Below are 21,206 nucleotides of genomic sequence, written 5' to 3' on the forward strand. Positions count from 1 at the left end.
AAGCACTAACAATTATTGGGGGGCTGATGACTTTTGAATAAGTTATTAGTCTGGGCTAACTAATCATCAGACGTTAATTACCCTGAATAATCAATTAAGAAGCTATGTACCCTAAACAGTTAATTGCAGCAGTTAATTAACTGTAAGAAACAGCACTAATGTACCTGGAGCAGTTAACTTGGTGGGCTAATTAATCCAGAATAACTGAGGGATTAATTAACCTGGAATGGTCAATGGTGCTCTATTGCCTGGAATAATTAACGGAACAAGACTAACGAACCTGGAACGATTAATTAGCCTGGACTAATCAATCAATGGGGTCAATTAATTGTGTCCCTTGCCCTGAGAGTTCACTGCTCATTAACTGGTGCTAATTAATGCATTGGGGAGACTCACACGGGATGGACAAGGAATACATTACACGGGGGCTAATTAATTACATGGGAATTAATTAATTACACGGAACTAACCACACGCAATTAAGGCAAAATCTAGAGGGGACAAAGACTGGGACAACACGTAATTAATGAATCGGAATTAATAAATTGGTATTAATGACACGGAATTAATGACTCGGAATTAATGAGTTGGGATGAATGATTTGGGATTAATGACACGGAATTAGTGACTCGGAATTAATGAGTTGGGATTAATGACATGGAATTAATGACTCGGAATTAATGAGTTGGGATTAATGATTTGGGATTAATGATTCGGGATTAATGACACAGAATTAATGACACGGGATTAATAACATGGAATTAATAACAGGGCACTAATGACACAAAATTAATGAGTTGGGATTAATGACATGGAATTAATGACATGGGATTAATGACATGGAATTAATGAGCTGGGGTTAATGAATTGGGTTTAATGACACTGAATTAATGACACGGAATTAATGACAGGGCAATAATGACATGGAATTAATGAGTGGGGATTAATGACTCAGAATTTCATGGATTTCCATGGAATTAAGGCAAAATCCAATCCACGGGAACAACACGGGAGCATCACAGGATTTACATGGGATTGACACGGGATTGACACGGGAATGTCACACAGGAATAACACGGGAATGACACGGGGAACGACACGGGAATGTCACACGGGACTGGCACGGGATTTACATGGGAATGTCATGGGATTTACATGGGAACTACATGGGAATGACATGGGATTGACACGGAATTTACATGGGAACGACACCGGAATGTCACGGGAATGACACGGGATTGACATGGGAATGTCATGGGATTTACACGGGGAACGACACAGGAACGACACAGGATTGACACAAGAGCTACATGGGAATGTCACACGGGATTGAGACGGGATTGACACGGGATTCCCGGAGGATTTTTCTGGAGATTTCCCGGGGTATTCCCAGGGGATTTCCTGAGGAGTTCCTGGGGATTTGCAGGGCATTTCCAAGGGATTCCCACAGGATTCCCAGGGATTCCCAAGAAATTCCCAGGGGATTCCCACAGGATTTGCTGGGAATTCCCAAGACATTCCCACAGGATTCCCAGGGGATTCCCAAGGGATTTTCCAGGGGATTCCCACAGTATTTCCAGTGGATTCCCAGGGGATTTCCTGAGGATTTCCTGGGGATTTCCCAGGGGGTTCCCCACGATTTCCTGGGGATTCCACAAGGGATTTCCTGGGGGATTCCCAGGGGATTTCCTCGGGGTTTCCTGGGGATTCCCAAAGGATTTCCCAGGGATTCCCGAGGAATTTGCCAGGGGATTCCCCAGGGATTTCCTGAGGACTCCCAAGGAGTTTCCCCGGGGGATCCCCATGGGATCAAGGTACCGCCCCAAGGCGTGGGGACAGCGCAGAGAACGCCCACGTGTGACGTCACCCCCCACGTGTGACGTCACCGCCCCCCCCCCCCGGCGTGTGACGTCATGGCACCTCCGGCCCCGCCCGGCCGTGCCCGGGCTGGTCCAGCCGCGGCGCCAGGGCCACCAGCAGCGCCCGCAGGTGCCGCGCGCCCTCCTGGGCAGCCGCCAGCACCCCGCTCGTGCTCCGACAGCGCCTCGGGCGTGTCCGCGCCTGGCTCCGGCCCCACCCCGCCCGTTGTGACGTCATCGCCGATGTCGTCGTCATCGTCGTCCGGCAGCTCGTCGGCCGGGGCGATGTTGGTGATGAGCGACAGCCCCAGCACGCGCAGCCCCAGGTGGCGCGCAGCCGACGCCTCCGACACCGTGCTCATACCTGGGGGGAGGGGCAGCGTGGGGCAGGGCCCGGGACACGGCTGGGCGCAGACAGATACACACCTGGGCACACCTGGGCACATCCAAATACACACCTGGGCACACCTGAGATACACCTGAACACACCTGGGCACAACTGAACACACCTGGGCACATCCAGATACAAACCTGGGCACACCTGGGATACACCTGAACACACATGGGCACAGCTGAACACACCGGGGCACACCTGGACACATCCAGATACAAACCTGGGCACACCTGGGCACATCCAGATACACACCTGAGCACACCTGAACACAACTGGGCACACCTGGGCACATCCAGATACACACCTGAGCACATCCAGATACACACCTGGGCACATCCAGATACACACCTGAGCACACCTGAACACAACTGGGCACACCTGGGCACATCCAGATACACACCTGGGCACATCCAGATACACACCTGAGCACACCTGAACACAACTGGGCACACCTGGGCACATCCAGATACACACCTGAGCACACCTGAACACAACTGGGCACACCTGGGCACATCCAGATACACACCTAGCCACAGCTGGGCACATCCAGATACTCACCTGGGCACAGATGAACACACCTGGGCACACCTGGACACACACCTGGGCACACCTGAGCACAGCTGGATACAGCTGGGAACACCTGGGATACACCTGGGCACACCTGGGCACACACCTGCATACACCTGGGCATGGCTGGGCACACAACTGGGCACACCTGAACACACCCAGATACACACCTGAGCACACCTGGGCACACCTGGGCACACTGGGGCACACCTGCACACACACCTGGGCACACACCTGGGGTACGCTGACCCCAAACTCAGGGGGCTTTGGGGTTATTTGGGGCTGTTTTGGGACTTTTTGGGGGCTGTTTTAGGCTGGATTTGGGGCTGGATTTAGATCTGGATTTGGGGCTGGATTTAGATCTGGATTTGGGGCTGGATTTAGATCTGGATTTAGATTGGATTTGGGGCTGGATTTAGATCTGGATTTGGGGCTGGATTCAGGGCTGGATGTGGGGCTGGATTTAGGGCTGGATTTGAGGCTGGATTTAGATCTGGATTTGGGGCTGGATTTGGGGCTGGATTTGGGTTGGATTTGGGGATGGATTTAGGGCTGGATTTAGATCTGGATTTGGGGCTGGACGTGGGGCTGGATTTGGGCCACTTTGGGGCTGTTCCTCTGCTCTTTTAGGTTTGATTTGTGAACTCTTTCGGGACCCCTCTTTCGGGATTCTCCTGGGACCCTTTCGGGGCCCCCTCCCCACCCTGCCGCGCCCCCTCCTCACCAACGGCGTCGGCGCCGACGCGCCGCAGGTACCGGCACTCGGCGGGGGTCTCGTAGCTGGGCCCCCCCACACCCACGTAGACCCCTGAGCGCGCCCGCAGCTCCTTGGGGGCCAGGGACAGCGCCAGGCGCCGCAGCGCGGGGTCGTAGGCATCCATCATGGACGGGAAGCGCGGCCCAAACCTGCCGGGGGCCGCGGGACGTGGGGCTGGCACCGGGCGCGCCGGAGCCAGCCGGTCCCACCCCAAAACCGGCCCTGTCTGCCCCAGTTTGTTCAATTTTACCCCAAAACCGTCCCCGTCTGAGCCAATTTGTCCAATTTCACCCCAAAATCACCGCCGTCTGCCCCATTGTGACCTCTCTCACCCCAAAATGGCCCTGTCTGCATTAATTTCATCATTCTCACCCCCAAAATCGGCCCCGTCTGCCCCAATGTGTTCAATTTTACCCCAAAACCAGTCCCGCCCGCCCCAATATGTTCATTTTTACCCCAAAATTGGCCCTGTCTGCCCCTCAAATCCTCCCTTTCCCCCCAAATCCCCTTTTTTTCTCCCAAATGCCCCTTTTCCCCCTTTTTTTCCCCTCAAATCCCCCCTTTTTGCCCCCCAAATCCCCTTTTTTCCCCCAAATCCCCCTTTTTCACCCCAAATCCCCATCTCCCCCCCTTTTTTCACCCCAAATCCCCCATTTCCCCAAATCCCCCTTTTTTCCTCCCCAAATCCCTTTTCCCCTTTTTACCCCAAACCCCCTTTTTCCCCCCCAAAGCCCTGCCCCGCCGGCCCCACCCACCTGTCGTCATTGGCCCCCACGAGGGGCGAGCGTCCGGCCAGGCCGGGCAGGTCGATGTGGTCACGGATGACCAGCAGGTGGCCAGGCTCCAGCCCCGGCCGGAGTGCCCCAGCGGCGTTGGTCAGCACCAGGGTGTGCACGCCCAGCAGGGCCAGCGTCCGCACCGGGATGACCAGCTGGGTGTGGCCAGGGCGTGGTTAGGGTGTGGTCAGCACCAGGGTGGGGTTAGGGTGCGGTCAGCACCAGGGCATGGTCAGGGTTTGGTCAGCACCAAGGCGGGGTCAAGGTGGGGTCAGGGCATGGTCTCGTGGGGTCAGGGTGTGGATGGGGTGTGGTTGGGTGTGGTCAGGGCATTATCAGGGCCTGTTTGGGTGTGGTCAGGGTGTGGTCACGGCGGAGTCAGGGCATGGTTGGGCGTGGTCAGGGTGGTTTCAGGGCGTGGTCAGGGTGTGGTCAGCAGAAGGGTTAAGGGGTCATGGGTGTGGATAGGGGCGTGGCTAAAGGATCAGCATGGGGCGGAGGGGCCAGGCATGGGGAGGGCGCTGGGGAAGGGGGTGTGGCCCCAGGTGTGGGTGTGGCACATGGTGTGGGTGTGGCCCCTGGTGTGTTCATCCCCCCAGGTGTGTGCATCCCCCCAGGTGTGGGTGTGGCCCCAGGTGTGTTCATCCCCCCAGGTGTGTTCATCCCCCCAGGTGTGGGTGTGGCCCCAGGTGTGGGCATCCCCCCCGGTGTGGGTGTGGCCCCAGGTGTGGGTGTGGCCCCAGGTGTGCTCATCCCCCCCGGTGTGGGTGTGGCCCCAGGTGTGGGTGTGGCCCCAGGTGTGCTCATTCCCCCAGGTGACTCCGCCTCACCTGGGTGGAGCTGTACCCCTCGTACAGGTGGAACCGGCCCTGCAGGATGGCGCAGGGGGTGGGGCCCAGGCGGCCCACGAGCAATCGCCCGGCGTGGCCCTGCACTGGAGGCGGGGCCGAGGGTCACCACACCCCCCCGAGGCCCAGGTGAGCTCCGGCCCCGCCCGGAACCCCCAAAATCCCCCCAAACCACCCCAAAATCCCCCAGAGCCACCCAGAAGGCTTCCTCCCAGTGCTCCCCGTGACCTCCCAGTACCCCCAGTAACTCCCGGTGCCCCCAGCGCTCCCAGAAACCCCAGTCCGTCCCAGTCCGTCCCAGTACCGGTGCTGCGCGGGAAGTGCGGGATGTCGCGATAGTCGAAGCTCTGGGGGTCGCTGAGCTCCTGCGCCAGCGCCCCCAGCCCGGAGCCGCACACCAGCGCCACCCGCGGCTGCTCCCGGAACTGCGCCTGCAGCCAGCGCGCGGCCTCGGCGCACGCCTCGTAACTGGGGGGGGGACACGGGCACCAGTATGGACCAGTATGGACCGGTACGGAACAGCATAAACCAGTACAAACCAGTACAAACCGGTACGGACCAGTATAAACCAGCATAGCAGCAGTACAGACCAGTATGAACCAGTATAAACCAGCATAGCACCAGTACGAACCAGTGTAAACCAGTATGGCACCAGTACGGACCAGTATGGACCAGTATAGACCAATACAGACTGGTATGGCACCAGTACGGAGCAGTACGGACCAGCATGGAACAGCATGGACCAGTATGGACTGGTACAGACCGGTATGGACCAGTATGGGTGGTACGGACTGGTATGGACTGGTACGGATCAGTATGGACCAGTATGGCCTCATACAGACCAGTACGGACCAGCAAGGCACCAGGATGGACCAGCATGGACCGGTTTGGCACCAGTTTGACACCCAGGACCCCCGGGATGACCCTGGGACCCCCAGATGACCCCTGGGATGACCCCAGGGACCCCCAGGATGACCCCAGGACCCCCAGATGACCCCTGGGATGACCCCAGGGACCCCCAGGATGACCCCAGGACCCCCAGATGACCCCTGGGATGACCCCAGGGACCCCCAGGATGACCCCAGGACCCCCAGATGACCCCTGGGATGACCCCAGGGACCCCCAGGATGACCCCAGGACCCCCAGGATGACCCCTGGGATGACCCCAGGGACCCCCAGGATGACCCCAGGACCCCCAGATGACCCCTGGGATGACCCCAGGGACCCCCAGGATGACCCCAGGACCCCCAGATGACCCCTGGGATGACCCCAGGGACCCCCAGGATGACCCCAGGACCCCCAGGATGACCCCTGGGATGACCCCAGGGACCCCAGGATGACCCCAGGACCCCCAGATGACCCCTGGGATGACCCCAGGGACCCCAGGATGACCCCAGGACCCCCAGATGACCCCTGGGATGACCCCAGGGACCCCCAGGATGACCCCAGGACCCCCAGATGACCCCTGGGATGACCCCAGGGACCCCCAGGATGACCCCAGGACCCCCCAAAAGACCCCCAGGGAACCCCAGAAGGATCCCCAGGGACCCCCGGGATGACCCCTGGGACCCCAGATGACCCCCGGGATGACCTCAGGGACCCCCAGGATGAACCCAGGACCCCCAAAAAGACCCCCAGAGACCCCTGGGATGACCCCAGCGACCCCCAGAATTACCCCGGGACCCCCGGGATGACCTCAGGGACCCACCAGTGACAGGTGGGGACCCCCCGAGCACCCCAGAACCCCTCAGGACCCCTCAGGAGCCCTCCCTCGCCTCCCAGCCCCCCCCGCTCGCCCCCCCTGCCCCGACCTTGACTCTCGCCCCGCGGCCGGGCCCGGGGCCAAGCGGACTTGGGACGGGGCGGGCGCTGCCCCGCCCCCCAAACCCCCCCCAAAACCCCCCAAAACCCCCCAAAACCCTCCCCCCTCCTCCTCCTCGCCCCTCCCCCTCCCCGCCATTTGGGGGGGGGGTCTTTAAGCCCCCAGGCCACACCCCCTGAGCGCCCATTGGCCGCGCCGGCGGCCGCAGACCCTCAGGCCGCGCTCCCATTGGGTGATCCCACCCGCCCGGCCCCCTCCCACCGCCGGAAAAAAACCCCGAATCCTCCGGAATTCCCCCCAGAAGCCCCCGCTGCTCACCTGCCGTCCATCCCGGCCGCGTCTGCGCCGCCGCCCCCGGCTCGCCGCTAATAAGGGGGCTCCACCTGTGACGTCACCCGGCGGCGCCACCGCCCCCCTTGCCTCGCCCAATCAGCGGCCGCGCCGCCGCTCCCTCCCGCCGCTCCTCGTCGCCATGGCGACGCCCGAGCGCCCGGCGGCGGGAGCGGCGGGGGCGGCGACCAATGGGAGCGCGGCCCGCCGGGGAGCCAGCCAATGGAAGGGCTCGGAGGGAGGGGCCGGGGCGGGGCGATGCCGGGAAGGGCGAAAGGGGAAGCTGGAGGCAAAATCACGTGAGGGAAGGCGGCGGCCAATGGGAGCGCGGGGAGGGGAAGGCGGAAGTGCGGCGCGCGGGGGGTTGCCCCTGGCAACGGCGGGCGGGGCGGGGGGCGGGGGGGTTCACGTGGGACGGGAGGGCCAATGGGAGCGCGAGGGAAAAAAAACACCCAGGAAGCGGCGCGCGGGAGAGGGGGAGGGTTGCCTTGGCAACGCCGTCACGTGGGCGGAGCGAGCCAATGGGAGCGCGCGGAGCGGTGAGGAGCCGGGGATCACGTGTTCCGAGCGGGCCAATGGGAGCGCGCGGAGCTGTGAATAGGGGGAAGGGGGTTGCCCTGGCAACGCCGCGGGGAGGAAGGTGGGGGTGTCACGTGACGCGGCGGGGCCAATGGGACCGCGTGGGGGGTGGGGGGGCGGGCCGCCCTCACGTGACCCCCCCGGGCGGACCAATGGGGCGCGGAGGGGCGTGGCTCGGGCGCTGTCATGGCGGACGGGGAGCGATCGCCGCTGCTGCCGCCCGAGGCGGGACCGGGCCCGGGCGGGGCCGCAGCCGCCGGTGAGAGGGGGCGGAGCCGCTCGGGATGGGCGGGGTTTACCGCGCGGGCGGGGTCCTGAAGGCCGGGGGGGCGTGGCTCAGCGCCCTGATGGGAGGGGGGGTGGTTTAAGAAGGGCGTGGCTGACCCCGCTGCTCCCCATTGGCAGGCGGCGGCGGCGGGGGGGGTGGGCCCCGGCGAGGCCCCGCCCCCTTACTCGCCATTGGGCAGCCCCGAGGCGGCGGGGGCGGGGCCGCCGGCGGTCACGTGCCGCGTGTGCCAGCGGCCAATCAGCGTCGAGGGCAAGACGCACCAGCACGTGGTGAAGTGCGGGGGGTGTGGCGAGGCCACGGTAAGGGGCGGGGCCTCGAGGGGTGGGCGTGGCCGGAAGCACGGGGAACAGAAAGGGCGTGGTGTGAATTGGGTGTGGCCAGAGCAGGCGGGGATGGGCGGTGTGGGTGTGGGAGGGGGCGTGGCCTGAGCGGGGCGGGGGCGGGCTATAGGGGTGGGGGAATGGAGGGGCGGGGTCGGGGCGGGAGGGCGTGTTCCGCTGAGGCCCCGCTCCCTCCACGGCGGCAGCCAATCCGCACGGCCCCCGGCGGGAAGAAGTACGTGCGGTGCCCCTGCAACTGCCTGCTGGTGTGCCGTGCCTCGGCCCAGCGCATCGCCTGCCCCCGGCCGTACTGGTCAGACTGGGGGGCACTGGGAGGGGATTGAGAGGGACTGGGAGGGGATTGAGAGGGACTGGGAGGGACTGGGAGGGGATTGAGAGGGACTGGGAGGGACTGGGAGGGACTGGGAGGGGATTGAGGGGGACTGGGAGGGGACAGGGTTGGTGTTCTGGGATGGTGGGAGGGACTGGGGGTGGTCACAGGGCCATACTGGGATTAATGGGCCGAACTGGGATCACTGGGAGCATTCACCAGGCCATACTGGGAGCACTGATGGGGTTACTGGTCCATACTGGGAATGCTGGGAGCAGACCCTGGGAGCACTGGGGAGCACTGGGAGCGGTCACTGGGCCATACTGGGATGACTGGTCCATACTGGGCGCCCCGTTGGGGTTCCCTGGCCTCTCCTGGTGGCCCCGCCCCCCTCCCAGTATAACCCAGTTCCCCCAGTAAGCGGATCATCAACCTGGGCCCGGTACACTCGGGGGCGCCCAGCCCGGACCCGCCCCCCGGGGGCGTGCGCGTGGCCTGCGCCCACTGCGGGGGCCCCTTCCTGGTAAGCCCCGCCCCTAAGGCCCCGCCCACCGGGCCACACCCCTTTGTGACCCCACCCTTCCCCCTCCCTGCAGTGGGCGGAGCTTCCCGACCGCTCCCTGGCGCGCTGCCCGCACTGCCGCAAGGTGTAAGTGAGGCCCCGCCCCCTTTTTTGAGGGCGTGGCTGTTGGTGGCCATGCCCCTCTGTGGGCGTGGTCACTCTGTAGGTGACCGCGCCTCTCTGGCCACGCCCAGGTCTGCAATTGGCCGGCGGTTCCCACGGCGCCGCTGCCTCTGCTGCCTGCTGGGGGCGCTGCTGATGGGCGGGGCCGCCGCTGGACTGGCGGTGAGGGCGGGGCCGGGGCCTGGGAGTATGGCCGTGTGGGGGGAGGGGCTTGGGTGTCCAGGGGGCGGGGTTAAAAGGTGGGCTTGGGGGGGCGTGGCTGGGGGTTGACTGAGATGGGGGAGGGGTGGGGCTTCAGCGGGGGTGTGGCCTAAATGGGTGGAGCCCAGGTGAGTCAGGGTAAAGCTCCGACAGGGGGTGTGGCTCGAAAGGCTGGGGAGGGTGTGGCACAAATAGGTGGGGCTTAAAGGAGCAATGAGGGTGGAGGTCGGAGGAGGGGGCGTGGCCATCGGAAGTGACCACGCCCCCCGTGCCCCGCCCAGGCCGGGACATGGTGGCTGTGGCGGCGGGCACGGTGGGTGCCGGCGGCGTGGGCGGTGCTAGGGGCGGGGGCGGGGGCGTGTCTGCTGCGCGCGGCCTATTGGGGCTGCGTGCGCGTCAGCCAGCCCCTCCCCCCGCGGGCCTGACCATGCCCGCCCGCTCCGGGGACACGCCCATCTGCCCGGGACACGCCCATCGGGGAAACGCCCCCGCCTGCACGGACACGCCCCACCCCCGTGGGACATTCCCCTTTGTCGCGGGACACGCCCCTTCATCACAGGACACGCCCGTGGGCGTGGCCGTGCCGCGCCTCGGTCGCGATGACATCATGCGGCCACATCCCGCTCGCTATGGGACTATTCATCCACTTCTGGTCCCGCCCCCATCCGCATGGCCCCGCCCCCTCCCGCATGCCACGGGCCCCGCCCACTTGTACATAAGCCCCGCCCCCTGTACAGTCGTATTTATTGGCCATGCCCCATGGGGGCGGGCCCGGTATGTAAATAAAACCAAAACTGAGGTTTCACCCCAAAATTCACCTTTATTAAAACACGGAGGGGGGAGGGGCGGGCCCTGAGGGGGCGGGGACCGAGGGGGCGGGGCCTTCAGAGGGAGAGGGGCGGGCGCTGATTTGGGGCCGTTTGGGGCAGATTGGGGACCGAGCACCTGAGAGCCCTGAATTTGGGCCGTTTTGGGGGAACTGGGGCAAAACCGAGGGCGAGGCGCCATCTCGGCCTCAATGACGTCATCGGCACCCGAACCGGAACGGTTCTGGGCGCTTTTGGGTCATTTCTGGGCAATTTTGGGTTCGGTTCAAGGCGGGCGATATGACCTTGGCCTCGGTGACGTCATCAAAACTGTTTTGGGTCAGTTTGGGGGGGTTTTGGGTCAACGTTTACCTGATTAAAAATGGGTGATTCCAGCTTGGCTTTGATGATGTCATCACCGCCCAACTTTGAGCGGATTTAAGCCGATTTTGGGCCGATTTCAGGACGGTTTTGGCCGAACCCAGCCCAATTCAACTCATTCCGAGCCAATTTTGGGCCAAATTGAGCCAAAAATACGTCCAATCAAAAGCGGACACCATTGAACACTGATTTTGAGCGAATTCAAGGCAATTTTGGGTCAAACTAAGCCAAAACATGTCCAATTAAAACCAGATAATGCCATTGATCTCCAACTTTGAGCGATTTTCAGCCAATTCCATGTCAATTTTGGGCCAAATTGAGCCAACTCAGGCCAAAACACATCCAATTAAAAGCAGACACCCTTGAACTCAGATTTTGAGCAATTTTGAGCGAATTCAAGCCAATTTTGGGCCAAACTGAGCCAAAACCCATCCAATTAAAATCAGACAACGCCACCGAGCTCCAGCTCCGAGCAATTCCATCCCAATTCCAGCCGACCCCGCGCCGCCCTAGACGGCAAGCAGGGCGGTGATGGGGCAGTGGTCGCTGCCTGGCACGGTGCTGCGGATCTTGCAGTCGCACAGCGCGCCCAGCAGCCGCTGCGACAGCACGGCGTAGTCGAGCCGCCAGCCCACGTTGCGGGCCCGCGCCCCGCCCAGGTAGGTCCAGAAGGTGAAGGCGCCGCGCGCCTCCGGGTACAGGTGGCGGAAGGAGTCGACAAAGCCGGCGGCCAGCAGGCGCGAGAAGCCCTCGCGCTCCTGCGGCGTGAAGCCGGCGCTGGCGCGGTTGGCGCGGGGGTGGCACAGGTCAATCTCGGCGTGCGCCACGTTGAGGTCGCCGCAGAGCAGCACGGGCTTGCGGGCGTCCAGGCGGCGCAGGAAGGCCAGAAAGGCGGCGTCGAAGCGCAGGCGCGGCTCTAGGCGCACCAGGCCGCGGCCGGCGTTGGGTACGTAGGCCGAGACCACGAAGAGCGAGGGGAACTCGGCCGTCACCACGCGGCCGTCGACGTCGTGCTCGGGGTCACCTGCGGCGGCGGAGGGGGGGGGGGGGTGAGACGGGGAGGGACTGGGAATGAACTGGGAGGGAGCTGAAGCGAATTGGGAGTGACTGGTGGGGCTGGGGGGGACTGGGAGGGGGTTGGTAATGAACTGGGAGAGAGCTGGAGTGGACTGGGAGTGACCAGGACAGACGGGGAGTGGCTGGGAGAGGGTCAGGAATGAACTGGGAGGGGCTGGGAGGGGACTGGGAATGAACTGGGAGGGACTGGGAGGGGGTTGGGAAAGAAATCAGAGCAACTAGGAGAGAGCTGGAGCAGATTGCGAGTGACTGGGGGCACTGGGAGTGACTGGGAGTGACTGGGAAGGACTGGAAGAGGATTAGGAATGAACTGGGAGGCAACTGGGGGGACTGGGAGGGATTTGGGAATGAGCTGGGAGAGAGCTGGAGTGGATTGGGAGTGACTGGGAACCACCTGACTGATTTCTGGGCACATTTCCGGGTGGATTTGGGGGCATTTTTGGGAGATTTCAGGGTGATTTTGGGGCAGTTTGGGAGCTGCGCCTGGGCGGGTTCCTGGGCAGGATTTCAAGTGGATTTTAGGGACATTTTTGGGAGATTTCAGGCCGGTTTTGGGGCGGCTTGGGGGAGGATTTGGGGTTCCACTCGAGGTGATTCCCGGGTACATTTTCAGATGGATTTCAGGGTGATTTTGGGGCAGTTTCAGGGTGATTTTGGGGTTGCACCAGAGCTGATTTCCGGACACGCTGTCAGGTGGATTTAGGGGCTTTTTGGGCCAATTTTGGGGTGCCGGCCGGACCAATTACGGGCCGTATCCAGGCTGATTTCGGGGTGCCGGCCAGGCCGATTTTGGGCCGTTCCCAGGCCAATTTCGGGGTGTTGGCTGGGCTGTTCCCGCGCCGATTTCGGGGCTCTCACCGATGCCATAGGTGACGTTGAGCGGCTCGGTCCTGGCCAGCAGCCCCACGCCGCTGTAGCCCGGCCGGTCCTTGGCGCTGGACCAGAACTGGTGCGGCAGCCCCGGCAGCGCCCGGATCTCAGCGGGCACGGCCGACACTGCACACTTGGTCTCCTGCAGGCACAGCACGTCCGGCGCCTCCTCCTGCACCCACTGCGGGGGGAGCCCCAAATCACGCCGGGGGAACCCCCAGATTACACTAGGGAAACCCCCAAAATTATACCAGGGAACACCAAAATTACACCAGGGACAATAAAATTACACTAAGGGAACCCCAAATTACACCAGGGGACCCCAAATTACACCGGAGGACCCCCAAAATTACATTGGGGAACCACAAGATTACACCAGGGAACCCCCAGATTACACCAGGGAAACCCCCAAAGTGCACTGCGGAAGCCCACAGTTAGACTGGGGAACCCAATAATGGACAAGGGACCCCCAGATTACACCAAGGACCCCCCAAAATGCCTCAGAAAATTACAGGCTCCTCCCCCTCCCTCCCTGCCAAATGTTTGGGGGCTCCCAAAAATCAAAGGGACCCGACAGCAGTGCCCCAAAACCTGGGGTTGGACCCTCCCCCACCCCCACGAGCCCTTCCCCCACCCCATACAAACCCCTCCCCTTCCTAAAAGCCCCTCCCTGACCCTTTGTAAACCCCTCCCCATCCCCACAAGCCCCTCCCCACCCCCTCAAGCCCCTCCCTAAAAGCCCCTCCCACCCACAGAAGCCCCTCCCTGCCCAAAGCCCTGCCCCTGCTCACCTGGGCCCCGCCCTTGCGCAGCCACGCCCGCAGCCCGTCCACGTTCCAGGAGCTCACCTTGAGCGTCCAGCGCCGCCCTTCGGGTGTGGCCTCGCGCGTGGGCGGGTCCTCGTAGGGCGGAGCCGGCGACGCCCGCGGCGCCTTGGCAGGAGCGGGGCCTGCGGGCCAGCAGTTACTGGGAGGGACTGGGAGGGGGTTGGGGGGGACTGGGAGGGGATTGGAGGAGTGGGGGAGGGGTTACTGGGAGCACTGGGATATGTGTGGGACAATGGTCTGTACTGGTCCATACTGGTCTCTACCAGCCCATATTGGTCCATACCAGTCTGTACTGGTCCATACTGGCCCATGCTGGTACCTACTGTCTGTACAGTTCCCTACTGGTCCGTACTGGTCCCTACAAGTCCGTACTGTCCATACTGGCCCGTACTGGTCTGTACTGGTTTACACTGGTCCGTACTGTCCATACTGGCCCGTACTGGTCTGTACTGGTTTACACTGGTCCGTACTGGTCCGTACTGTCCGTACTGGCCCGTACTGGTCTGTACTGGTTTACACTGGTCCGTACTGGTCCGTACTGTCCATACTGGCCCGTACTGGTCTGTACTGGTCACTCACCGGCCTCATCCCCGCTGCCGCTCTCCTCCTTCTTCTTCCCGCGCTTCGGCATGGCGCTGGCCCCGCCCCCTCCGCCGATGGCCCCGCCCCTCGGCCTTCAAGCCCCGCCCCTGCGGTGGGGGAGCAAGGCCGCCTTTAGGGCGCGCGCCCCACGGCCAATCAGAGCGTGCCGCGGCTTTGAGCCCCGCCTCCCCACACGGGCCCAGCCAATCAGAGCGCGCCTCCTGCCTTTCCCCCCCACCCCACGCGCCGCGGCGGCCAATCAGCGCCCGCCGCCGCCACGTGCAGCGCTGGGGGCGGGGCGAACGGGGGCGGGAACCGGGGAAAAATCGGCTCCGGACCGGGCCCGAACCAGGGCCTCCCCGTTAAACCCTCCGGCTGTCAATCATCTCCCGCGGTGACCAATCAGCGCCCGCCGCTCTCCCGGTTAAACCCGCCCCTCGCCGCCCCCCTCGCCCAATCAGCGCCCGCCGTACCTCAACCCCGCGCGGACCAATCAGCGCCCGCCGTACCTCAGCCCGCGCGGACCAATAAGCGCCCGCCGCTCTCCCGGTTAAACCCGCCCCCGCCCAATCAGCGCCCGCCGTACCTCAGCCCGCGGTGACCAATCAGCGGCCGCGGCGGCGGCGCGCGCGTGGGGAGGGGGTGTAGGGGGGGCGGCGGCGGGAACGGCGCGAGCGGCTCCGCGCGCGCGGGAAAGCGTGAGGGGGAGCGGGAGGGGGGGCGTGGCCGGAACCGGAAACGCTCCGGACGAGGGGGGAGGAGGAGGCGGAAGTGATGTAGCGGAGCGGCGGGAGAGGCGCCGGGAGGAGGAGAAGCGGCGCGGCGGCGGCGTGACGTCACTGGGGGCGCGGGACACACCGGCGTGACGTCATGCCGACCGTGCTGGGCCTGGAGGGCTCCGCCAACAAGGTGGGGGCGGGGGTGGTGCGGGACGGCGCCGTCCTCAGCAACCGCCGCGCCACCTACGTCACGCCGCCGGGACACGGTGACGCCATTTCCCAGCCCCCCCCCCCCCCCCCTTCCCCACCCCGGTGTGTCCGCCCGGTCCCCGCTGACCCCGACGCTGCCCCCGCAGGGTTCGCGCCCGGCCCCACCGGGCGGCACCACCGGGCCGTGCTGCTGGGCCTGGTCCGTGCCGCGCTGCGCGAGGCGGGCGTGGAGCCCCGGGAGCTGGACGGCGTGGCCTTCACCAAGGGTGGGCATCGGGAACGGGCACGGGGCGGGACCGGGAACGGGCACGGGGACCCCCGGCGAGCCCTCAGAGCTGACAGAGAGCCCAGAGCGCCCCGAGACCCCATAGACCCCATAGAGACCCTACAGACCCCATAGAGACCCCACAGATCCGATAGTGACCCCACAGATCCCACAAATCTGATAGTGACCCCACAGACCCCATATACCCCATAGAGACCCCACAGACCCCATAGAGACCCCACAGACCCCACAGATCTGATAGAGACCCCATAGACCCCATAGAGACCCCACAGACCCCACAGACCTGATAGTGACCCCATAGACCCCATAGAGACCCCACAGATCCCACAGATCTGATAGTGACCCCACAGACCCCATAGACCCCATAGAGACCCCACAGACCCCATAGAGACCCCCACAGACCCCACAGACCTGATAGTGACCCCATAGACCCCATAGAGACCCCACAGATCCCACAGATCTGATAGTGACCCCACAGACCCCATAGAGACCCCCACAGACCCCACAGACCTGATAGTGACCCCACAGACCCCATATACCCCATAGAGACCCCACAGACCCCATAGAGACCCCACAGACCCCACAGATCTGATAGAGACCCCATAGACCCCATAGAGACCCCACAGATCCCACAGATCTGATAGTGACCCCACAGACCCCATAGACCCCATAGAGACCCCACAGACCCCATAGAGACCCCACAGATCCCACAGATCTGATAGTGACCGCATAGACCCCATAGAGACCCCACAGATCCCACAGATCTGATAGTGACCCCACAGACCCCATAGAGACCCCACAGACCCCACAGATCGGATAGAGACCCCACAGACCCCATAGAGACCCCCACAGACCCCACAGATCTGATAGTGACCCCATAGACCCCATAGAGACCCCACAGATCCCACAGATCTGAGAGTGACCCCACAGACCCCATAGACCCCATAGACCCCATAGAGACCCCACAGACCCCATAGAGACTCCATAGAAACCCCACAGATGTGATAGAGACCCCACAGACCCCACAGACCCCATAGAGACCCCAGAGACCCTATAGAGACCCCATAGACCCTCCCCCCATAGACCCCACAGACCCCACAGATCTCTTCTAGGCCGTGAATGGGACCATTGTCAGGGGTCGGGGGGGGTTTGGGGTCTCTGGACACTCCCACTGACCCCTCGGGGGGTTTTTGGGGTCTCTGGACGCTCCCACTGACCCCTCGGGGGGGTTTTGGGGTCTCTGGACGCTCCCACTGACCCCTCAGGGGGGTTTTTGGGGGGGTCTCTGGACGCTCCCACTGACCCCTCGGGGGGATTTTGGGGTCTCTGGATGCTCCCACTGACCCCTTGGGGGGTTTTTGGGGGGTCTCTGGACTCTCCCACTGACCCCTCAGGGGGATTTTGGGGTCTCTGGATGCTCCCACTGACCCCTCGGGGGGTTTTTGGGGGGTCTCTGGACGCTCCCACTGACCCCTCGGGGGGTTTTTGGGGGGGTCTCTGGACGCTCCCACTGACCCCTCAGGGGGATTTTGGGGTCTCTGGATGCTCCCACTGACCCCTCGGGGGGTTTTTGGGGGGTCTCTGGACTCTCCCACTGACCCCTCGGGGGGTTTTTGGGGGGTCTCTGGACTCTCCCACTGACCCCTCGGGGGGATTTTGGGGGGGTCTCTGGACTCTCCCACTGACCCCTCGGGGGGATTTTGGGGGGGTCTCTGGACTCTCCCACTGACCCCTCGGGGGGTTTTTGGGGGGTCTCTGGACTCTCCCACTGACCCCTCGGGGGCCCGAGCCAGGCCCGGGCATGGGCTCCCCGCTGGCGGTGGTGGCGGCGGTGGCGCGGACGCTGGCGCAGCTGTGGGGGCGCCCCCTGCTGGCCGTGAACCACTGCGTGGGGCACATCGAGATGGGCCGGCTGCTGGGCCCCGCCCCCGACCCGCTGGTGCTCTACGTCAGCGGCGGCAACACCCAGGTATCGCGATAGCCGCGACAGCGGCGGCGACGGGGCGGGGATGGGATGGGAGGGGCGGTGTCGCGGGATATCGCGACGGGAGAGCGGGGAAATGGCCGATATCGCGGGATATCGGGAGGGGAGAGAAGGGAAGTGGCCGGTATCACGAGGGGAGAGCGGGGAATGGCCGACATCGTGAGATATCGTGAGGAAGCGGCCGATATTGCGAGATATCACGAGATATTCCGAGTAAAGAGACCGACACATCACGAGCTATGGCGCAGAAGTGGCCGATATCGCGACATATCACCAGCTATTGTGAGGAAGTGGCTGATACCACGAGCTACCGTGCGATAGCAGCCGATATTGTGACATATCGCGAGCTACCGTGCGACAGCGGCCGCTATCGCGATACGGCCCCGCAGGTGATCGCCTACGCGCGGCGCCGTTACCGGATCCTGGGCGAGACCCTGGACGTGGCCCTGGGCAACTGCATCGACCGCCTGGCCCGGCTGCTGCAGGTGGGCCCCGCCCCCAGACACGCCCTGATGGACACGCCCTGATGCATACGCCCCCCCCGGCCACGCCCATGATAACCCCGCCCCTTTTCTCACAGATCCCCAACGATCCCAGCCCGGGCTACAACGTGGAGCAGCTGGCCAAGAGGTGACCCCACAGTGACCCTAAAGTGACCCAAGAGTGACCTTAAAGTGACCCCAGAATGACCTCAAAGTGACCCCAGAATGACCTCAAAGTGACCCCACAGTGACCTCAGAGTGACCCCAGAGTTACCCCACAGTGACCTCAGAGTGACCCCAAAGTGACGCCAGTGACCCCAAACTGACCCTAAAGTGACCCGAGTGACCTTAAACTGACCCCAGAGTGACCCCAAACTGACCCCAAAAACTTACTGAGTGACCCCAAACTGACCCTAAAGTGACCCCAAACTGACCCTAAAGTGACCCCAAACTGACCCCAGAGTGACCTCAAACTACCCGAGAGTGACCCCTGAATGCCCCAAAAGTGACCCCAAACTTGACCCTAAAGTGACCCCAAACTGACCGCAGAGTGACCTGAAACCTGACCCCAAATTCCGAGATCTGACCCCAAATCCCAGACCCGACCCCAAACTGACCCAAAATGCCCGGATTTTCCCCCAAACCCGCCCAGGGGCCGCCGCCTGCTCCCGCTGCCCTACGTGGTCAAGGGGCTTGACGTCTCCTTCTCGGGGCTGCTGTCCCACCTGCAGGTACCCCGAAATCCTACAGGGACCCCAAAATCCTGAGGGACCCCAAAATCCTACAGGGACCCCAAAAATCCACGCAGGGGACCCCAAAAACCCTACAGGGACCCCAAAAATCCACCCAGGGGACCCCAAAAACCCTACAGGGACCCCAAAAATCCTGAGGGATCCCAAAATCCTACAGGGACCCCAAAAATCTACCCAGGGGACCCCAAAAACCCTACAGGGACCCCAAAAATCCACCCAGGGGACCCCAAAAACCCTACAGGGACCCCCAAATCCCAAAATCCACCTGGAGATCCCAAAATCCCCAAATCCCAAAATATCACATCCCAAATCCCCAAACCTCAAATCCCCAAACCTCAAATCCCAAAATCTCAAATACCAAATCCCCAAATCTTAAATCCCAAATTCCCAAACCCCCAAATTTCAAATCCCCAAATCCCCCCCAGGCCGTGACCCCGAAGCTGCTGGAGTCGGGGGAGGCAACCCCGGAGGATCTGTGCTTCTCACTGCAGGTTAGTTAGCGCGTTAATTGGGCTTAATTAGATTAATTGAGGCTTGGGGGCGTTATTTGGGGTTTTCTTGGGGCATTAATTGGGGTTTAGGGGGTGTTAATTAGGATTTGGGGAGCATTAATTAGGATTTGGGGGGCTAATTGGGGTTTGGGGGGTGGTAATTGGGGTTTATTCATTTGGGGTGGGGTTAATGAGGGTTTGGGGGCAGTAATTGGTGTTCATTAATTAGGGGTGGGTTTAATTTGGGTTCATTAATCAGGAGCAGGGTTAATTAGCAGTTATTAATTAGGGTTAATTGGCGACATTGTCCAAGGTTTAATCGGGGTTCATTAATCAAGAACGGGGTTAATTAGTGATTGATAATAAGGGGCGGGGTTAATTGGGGTTCATTAATCGGGGCAGGGTTAATTAGCGGTTATTAATTAGGGTTAATTGGGGCAGGAGACGGCCTTCGCAGCATTGGCCGAGGTCACCGAGCGGGCACTGGCGCTGACCCGGGCCCGGCACCTGCTGCTCGTGGGGGGCGTGGCCTGTGAGTGGGCGGGGCCTCACACTGGGAGGGCGTGGTCACACGGGGGGCGGGGTCTCACCTGGGGTGGGGTGTGGTCGCACATGGGGGCATGGTCTCACCTGGGGGTGGGTGTGGTCTCACCTGGGTGTGGGCGGGGTCACAGTTGGGGTGGGTGTGGTCACACATGGGGGCGTGGCCACACATGAGGTGGGTGGGGTTAAACTTGGGGATGGGCGGGGTCTCAGCTGAGGGATGGGTGGGGTCACAGCTGGCAGTGGGTGTGGTCACACCTGGGGGGCATGGCCATATGGGTGGGCTATAAAGAGGGGCATGGCCCCATCTGGGGGCGGGGCCAGGGGCTCGGCCTCGCCCACAGACCTGCCCACGGCTCACTTGCGCGCCCAGGTAACCACCGGCTGCAGGACATGCTGCGGACAATGTGTCGGGCCCGGGGGGCGGAGCTCTGCCCCACCGACGACAGGTGAGGGCCTGGCCTGTCCCCGGGGGGTGGGGCCTGTCCCTGGGGGGCGGGTCGCAGCTGTGGGGACACGCCCGTGACCTTTGACCCCCAGGTACTGCATCGACAACGGCGCCATGATCGCCCAGGCTGGCTGGGAGATGCTGCGGGCGGGGCAGGTGACGGAGCTCAGCCAATCAGGGATCACGCAGAGGTCAGGGGGCGTGGCCGATTATGCGGGGCCGGGTGGGGGCTGCCTGACCTCTGACCTTTGACCTCTGGCTGCGCCAGGTACCGGACAGATGAGGTGGAGGTGACCTGGAGGGATTGAGGGGACCACACCCTTAAGAGGAGACTCCCACTTAATAAAAGACTCCCCACCCACTCCTGTTGTGGCCACGCCTCTTTATTTGTGGATTAGGCCATTCAATAGGTGACCCCGCCCCTCTGGAGAGGACCAATCAGCTTTGGGCACTCCTTGTCAATCACCGGTGGAGCCCTGTGCTATCCCTGTCAATCAATGGCTGCAAGCCACGCCCCTTTGCATTGAGTTACATCAATACCCTATCTGTCAATCAACAGCTGCAAGCCATGCCCCTTGCATTGGGGTACATCGGTACATCAATACCCTGTCAATCAACTGCTGCAAGCCACGCCCCTTGCATTGGGGTACATCAATACCCAGTCAATCAATGGCTGCAAGCCACGCCCCTTGCATTGGGGCACATCAATACCCTGTCAATCAACGGCTGCAAGCCACGCCCCTTGCATTGGGGTACATCAATACCCAGTCAATCAATGGCTGCAAGCCACGCCCCTTGCATTGGGGTACATCAATACCCTGTCAATCAACTGCTGCAAGCCACGCCCCTTGCATTGGGGTACATCAATACCCAGTCAATCGAGCTGAGAGCCACGCCAGTCTGCCAATCATCAGCGATACGCCACGCCCCTACTTCGCTTGCATAATCATACCCCTGTTCTGTCCAGCGGCCAATAGGATTGAGGGGCGG

The 21,206-nt window shown here is 62.5% G+C and overlaps 5 protein-coding genes across 5 annotated transcripts in view; 3 read left to right on the plus strand and 2 right to left on the minus strand.

Annotated features, from left to right (window-relative positions):
* Window positions 1-123, plus strand: part of METTL3 (methyltransferase 3, N6-adenosine-methyltransferase complex catalytic subunit) — a 14,963-nt gene extending 14,840 nt beyond the window's left edge. The window contains 1 exon segment of the mRNA XM_068179255.1: window positions 120-123. Coding sequence (XP_068035356.1) covers window positions 120-123 — 4 coding nt within the window.
* A 1,759-nt stretch (window positions 124-1,882) lies between these two features.
* PNP (purine nucleoside phosphorylase) lies at window positions 1,883-5,791 on the minus strand. The gene is made up of 5 exons (XM_068179256.1): window positions 5,506-5,791; window positions 5,184-5,287; window positions 4,333-4,508; window positions 3,545-3,726; window positions 1,883-2,223 (listed from the first exon to the last, which is right to left on the minus strand). Exons 1-5 carry the CDS (start codon window positions 5,774-5,776, stop codon window positions 1,883-1,885), a joined length of 1,074 nt encoding a protein of 357 aa, XP_068035357.1. The 5' UTR covers window positions 5,777-5,791.
* Window positions 5,792-7,495: 1,704 nt separating this feature from the next.
* Window positions 7,496-10,207, plus strand: PIP4P1 (phosphatidylinositol-4,5-bisphosphate 4-phosphatase 1). Its single transcript, XM_068179257.1, has 7 exons — window positions 7,496-7,642; window positions 8,338-8,520; window positions 8,748-8,854; window positions 9,290-9,395; window positions 9,469-9,521; window positions 9,629-9,719; window positions 10,040-10,207. Exons 1-7 carry the CDS (start codon window positions 7,496-7,498, stop codon window positions 10,181-10,183), a joined length of 831 nt encoding a protein of 276 aa, XP_068035358.1. The 3' UTR covers window positions 10,184-10,207.
* Window positions 10,208-11,422: 1,215 nt separating this feature from the next.
* On the minus strand, window positions 11,423-14,446 carry APEX1 (apurinic/apyrimidinic endodeoxyribonuclease 1). The gene is made up of 4 exons (XM_068179275.1): window positions 14,299-14,446; window positions 13,684-13,841; window positions 12,881-13,073; window positions 11,423-11,969 (listed from the first exon to the last, which is right to left on the minus strand). Exons 1-4 carry the CDS (start codon window positions 14,348-14,350, stop codon window positions 11,455-11,457), a joined length of 918 nt encoding a protein of 305 aa, XP_068035376.1. The 5' UTR covers window positions 14,351-14,446; the 3' UTR covers window positions 11,423-11,454.
* A 641-nt stretch (window positions 14,447-15,087) lies between these two features.
* Window positions 15,088-20,576, plus strand: OSGEP (O-sialoglycoprotein endopeptidase). The gene is made up of 11 exons (XM_068179270.1): window positions 15,088-15,286; window positions 15,377-15,496; window positions 17,310-17,485; window positions 17,890-17,985; window positions 18,081-18,130; window positions 18,635-18,713; window positions 19,160-19,225; window positions 19,667-19,757; window positions 20,142-20,217; window positions 20,309-20,407; window positions 20,485-20,576. Exons 1-11 carry the CDS (start codon window positions 15,172-15,174, stop codon window positions 20,522-20,524), a joined length of 1,008 nt encoding a protein of 335 aa, XP_068035371.1. The 5' UTR covers window positions 15,088-15,171; the 3' UTR covers window positions 20,525-20,576.
* Window positions 20,577-21,206: the final 630 nt, after the last annotated feature.

This window comes from Anomalospiza imberbis, unplaced genomic scaffold (genome assembly GCF_031753505.1).
Source record: "Anomalospiza imberbis isolate Cuckoo-Finch-1a 21T00152 unplaced genomic scaffold, ASM3175350v1 scaffold_82, whole genome shotgun sequence".
NCBI lineage: Eukaryota > Metazoa > Chordata > Aves > Passeriformes > Viduidae > Anomalospiza > Anomalospiza imberbis.

What these genes read in the sequence shown, in the direction of transcription:
- APEX1 (XM_068179275.1), bottom strand. Translation starts at nt 14,350, where the DNA reads ATGCCGAAGCGCGGGAAGAAGAAGGAGGAGAGCGGCAGCGGGGATGAG. An exon ending in CGGCAGCGGGGATGAGGCCG is followed by an intron (nt 13,842 to 14,298) that starts GTGAGTGACCAG and finishes GCTGGCCCGCAG; the next exon opens with GCCCCGCTCCTGCCAAGGCG. An exon ending in TGCGCAAGGGCGGGGCCCAG is followed by an intron (nt 13,074 to 13,683) that starts GTGAGCAGGGGC and finishes CTCCCCCCGCAG; the next exon opens with TGGGTGCAGGAGGAGGCGCC.
- PNP (XM_068179256.1), bottom strand. Translation starts at nt 5,776, where the DNA reads ATGCTGGTTTATACTGGTCCGTACCGGTTTGTACTGGTTTGTACTGGT. An exon ending in GCACTTCCCGCGCAGCACCG is followed by an intron (nt 5,288 to 5,505) that starts GTACTGGGACGG and finishes CCCCGCCTCCAG; the next exon opens with TGCAGGGCCACGCCGGGCGA. An exon ending in AGGGGTACAGCTCCACCCAG is followed by an intron (nt 4,509 to 5,183) that starts GTGAGGCGGAGT and finishes GGCCACACCCAG; the next exon opens with CTGGTCATCCCGGTGCGGAC.
- PIP4P1 (XM_068179257.1), top strand. Translation starts at nt 7,496, where the DNA reads ATGGCGACGCCCGAGCGCCCGGCGGCGGGAGCGGCGGGGGCGGCGACC. An exon ending in GGCGAAAGGGGAAGCTGGAG is followed by an intron (nt 7,643 to 8,337) that starts GCAAAATCACGT and finishes CCCCATTGGCAG; the next exon opens with GCGGCGGCGGCGGGGGGGGT. An exon ending in GCCTGCCCCCGGCCGTACTG is followed by an intron (nt 8,855 to 9,289) that starts GTCAGACTGGGG and finishes CAGTTCCCCCAG; the next exon opens with TAAGCGGATCATCAACCTGG.
- OSGEP (XM_068179270.1), top strand. Translation starts at nt 15,172, where the DNA reads ATGCCGACCGTGCTGGGCCTGGAGGGCTCCGCCAACAAGGTGGGGGCG. An exon ending in CGGCGTGGCCTTCACCAAGG is followed by an intron (nt 15,497 to 17,309) that starts GTGGGCATCGGG and finishes GGCCCGAGCCAG; the next exon opens with GCCCGGGCATGGGCTCCCCG. An exon ending in CAATCAGGGATCACGCAGAG is followed by an intron (nt 20,408 to 20,484) that starts GTCAGGGGGCGT and finishes TGGCTGCGCCAG; the next exon opens with GTACCGGACAGATGAGGTGG.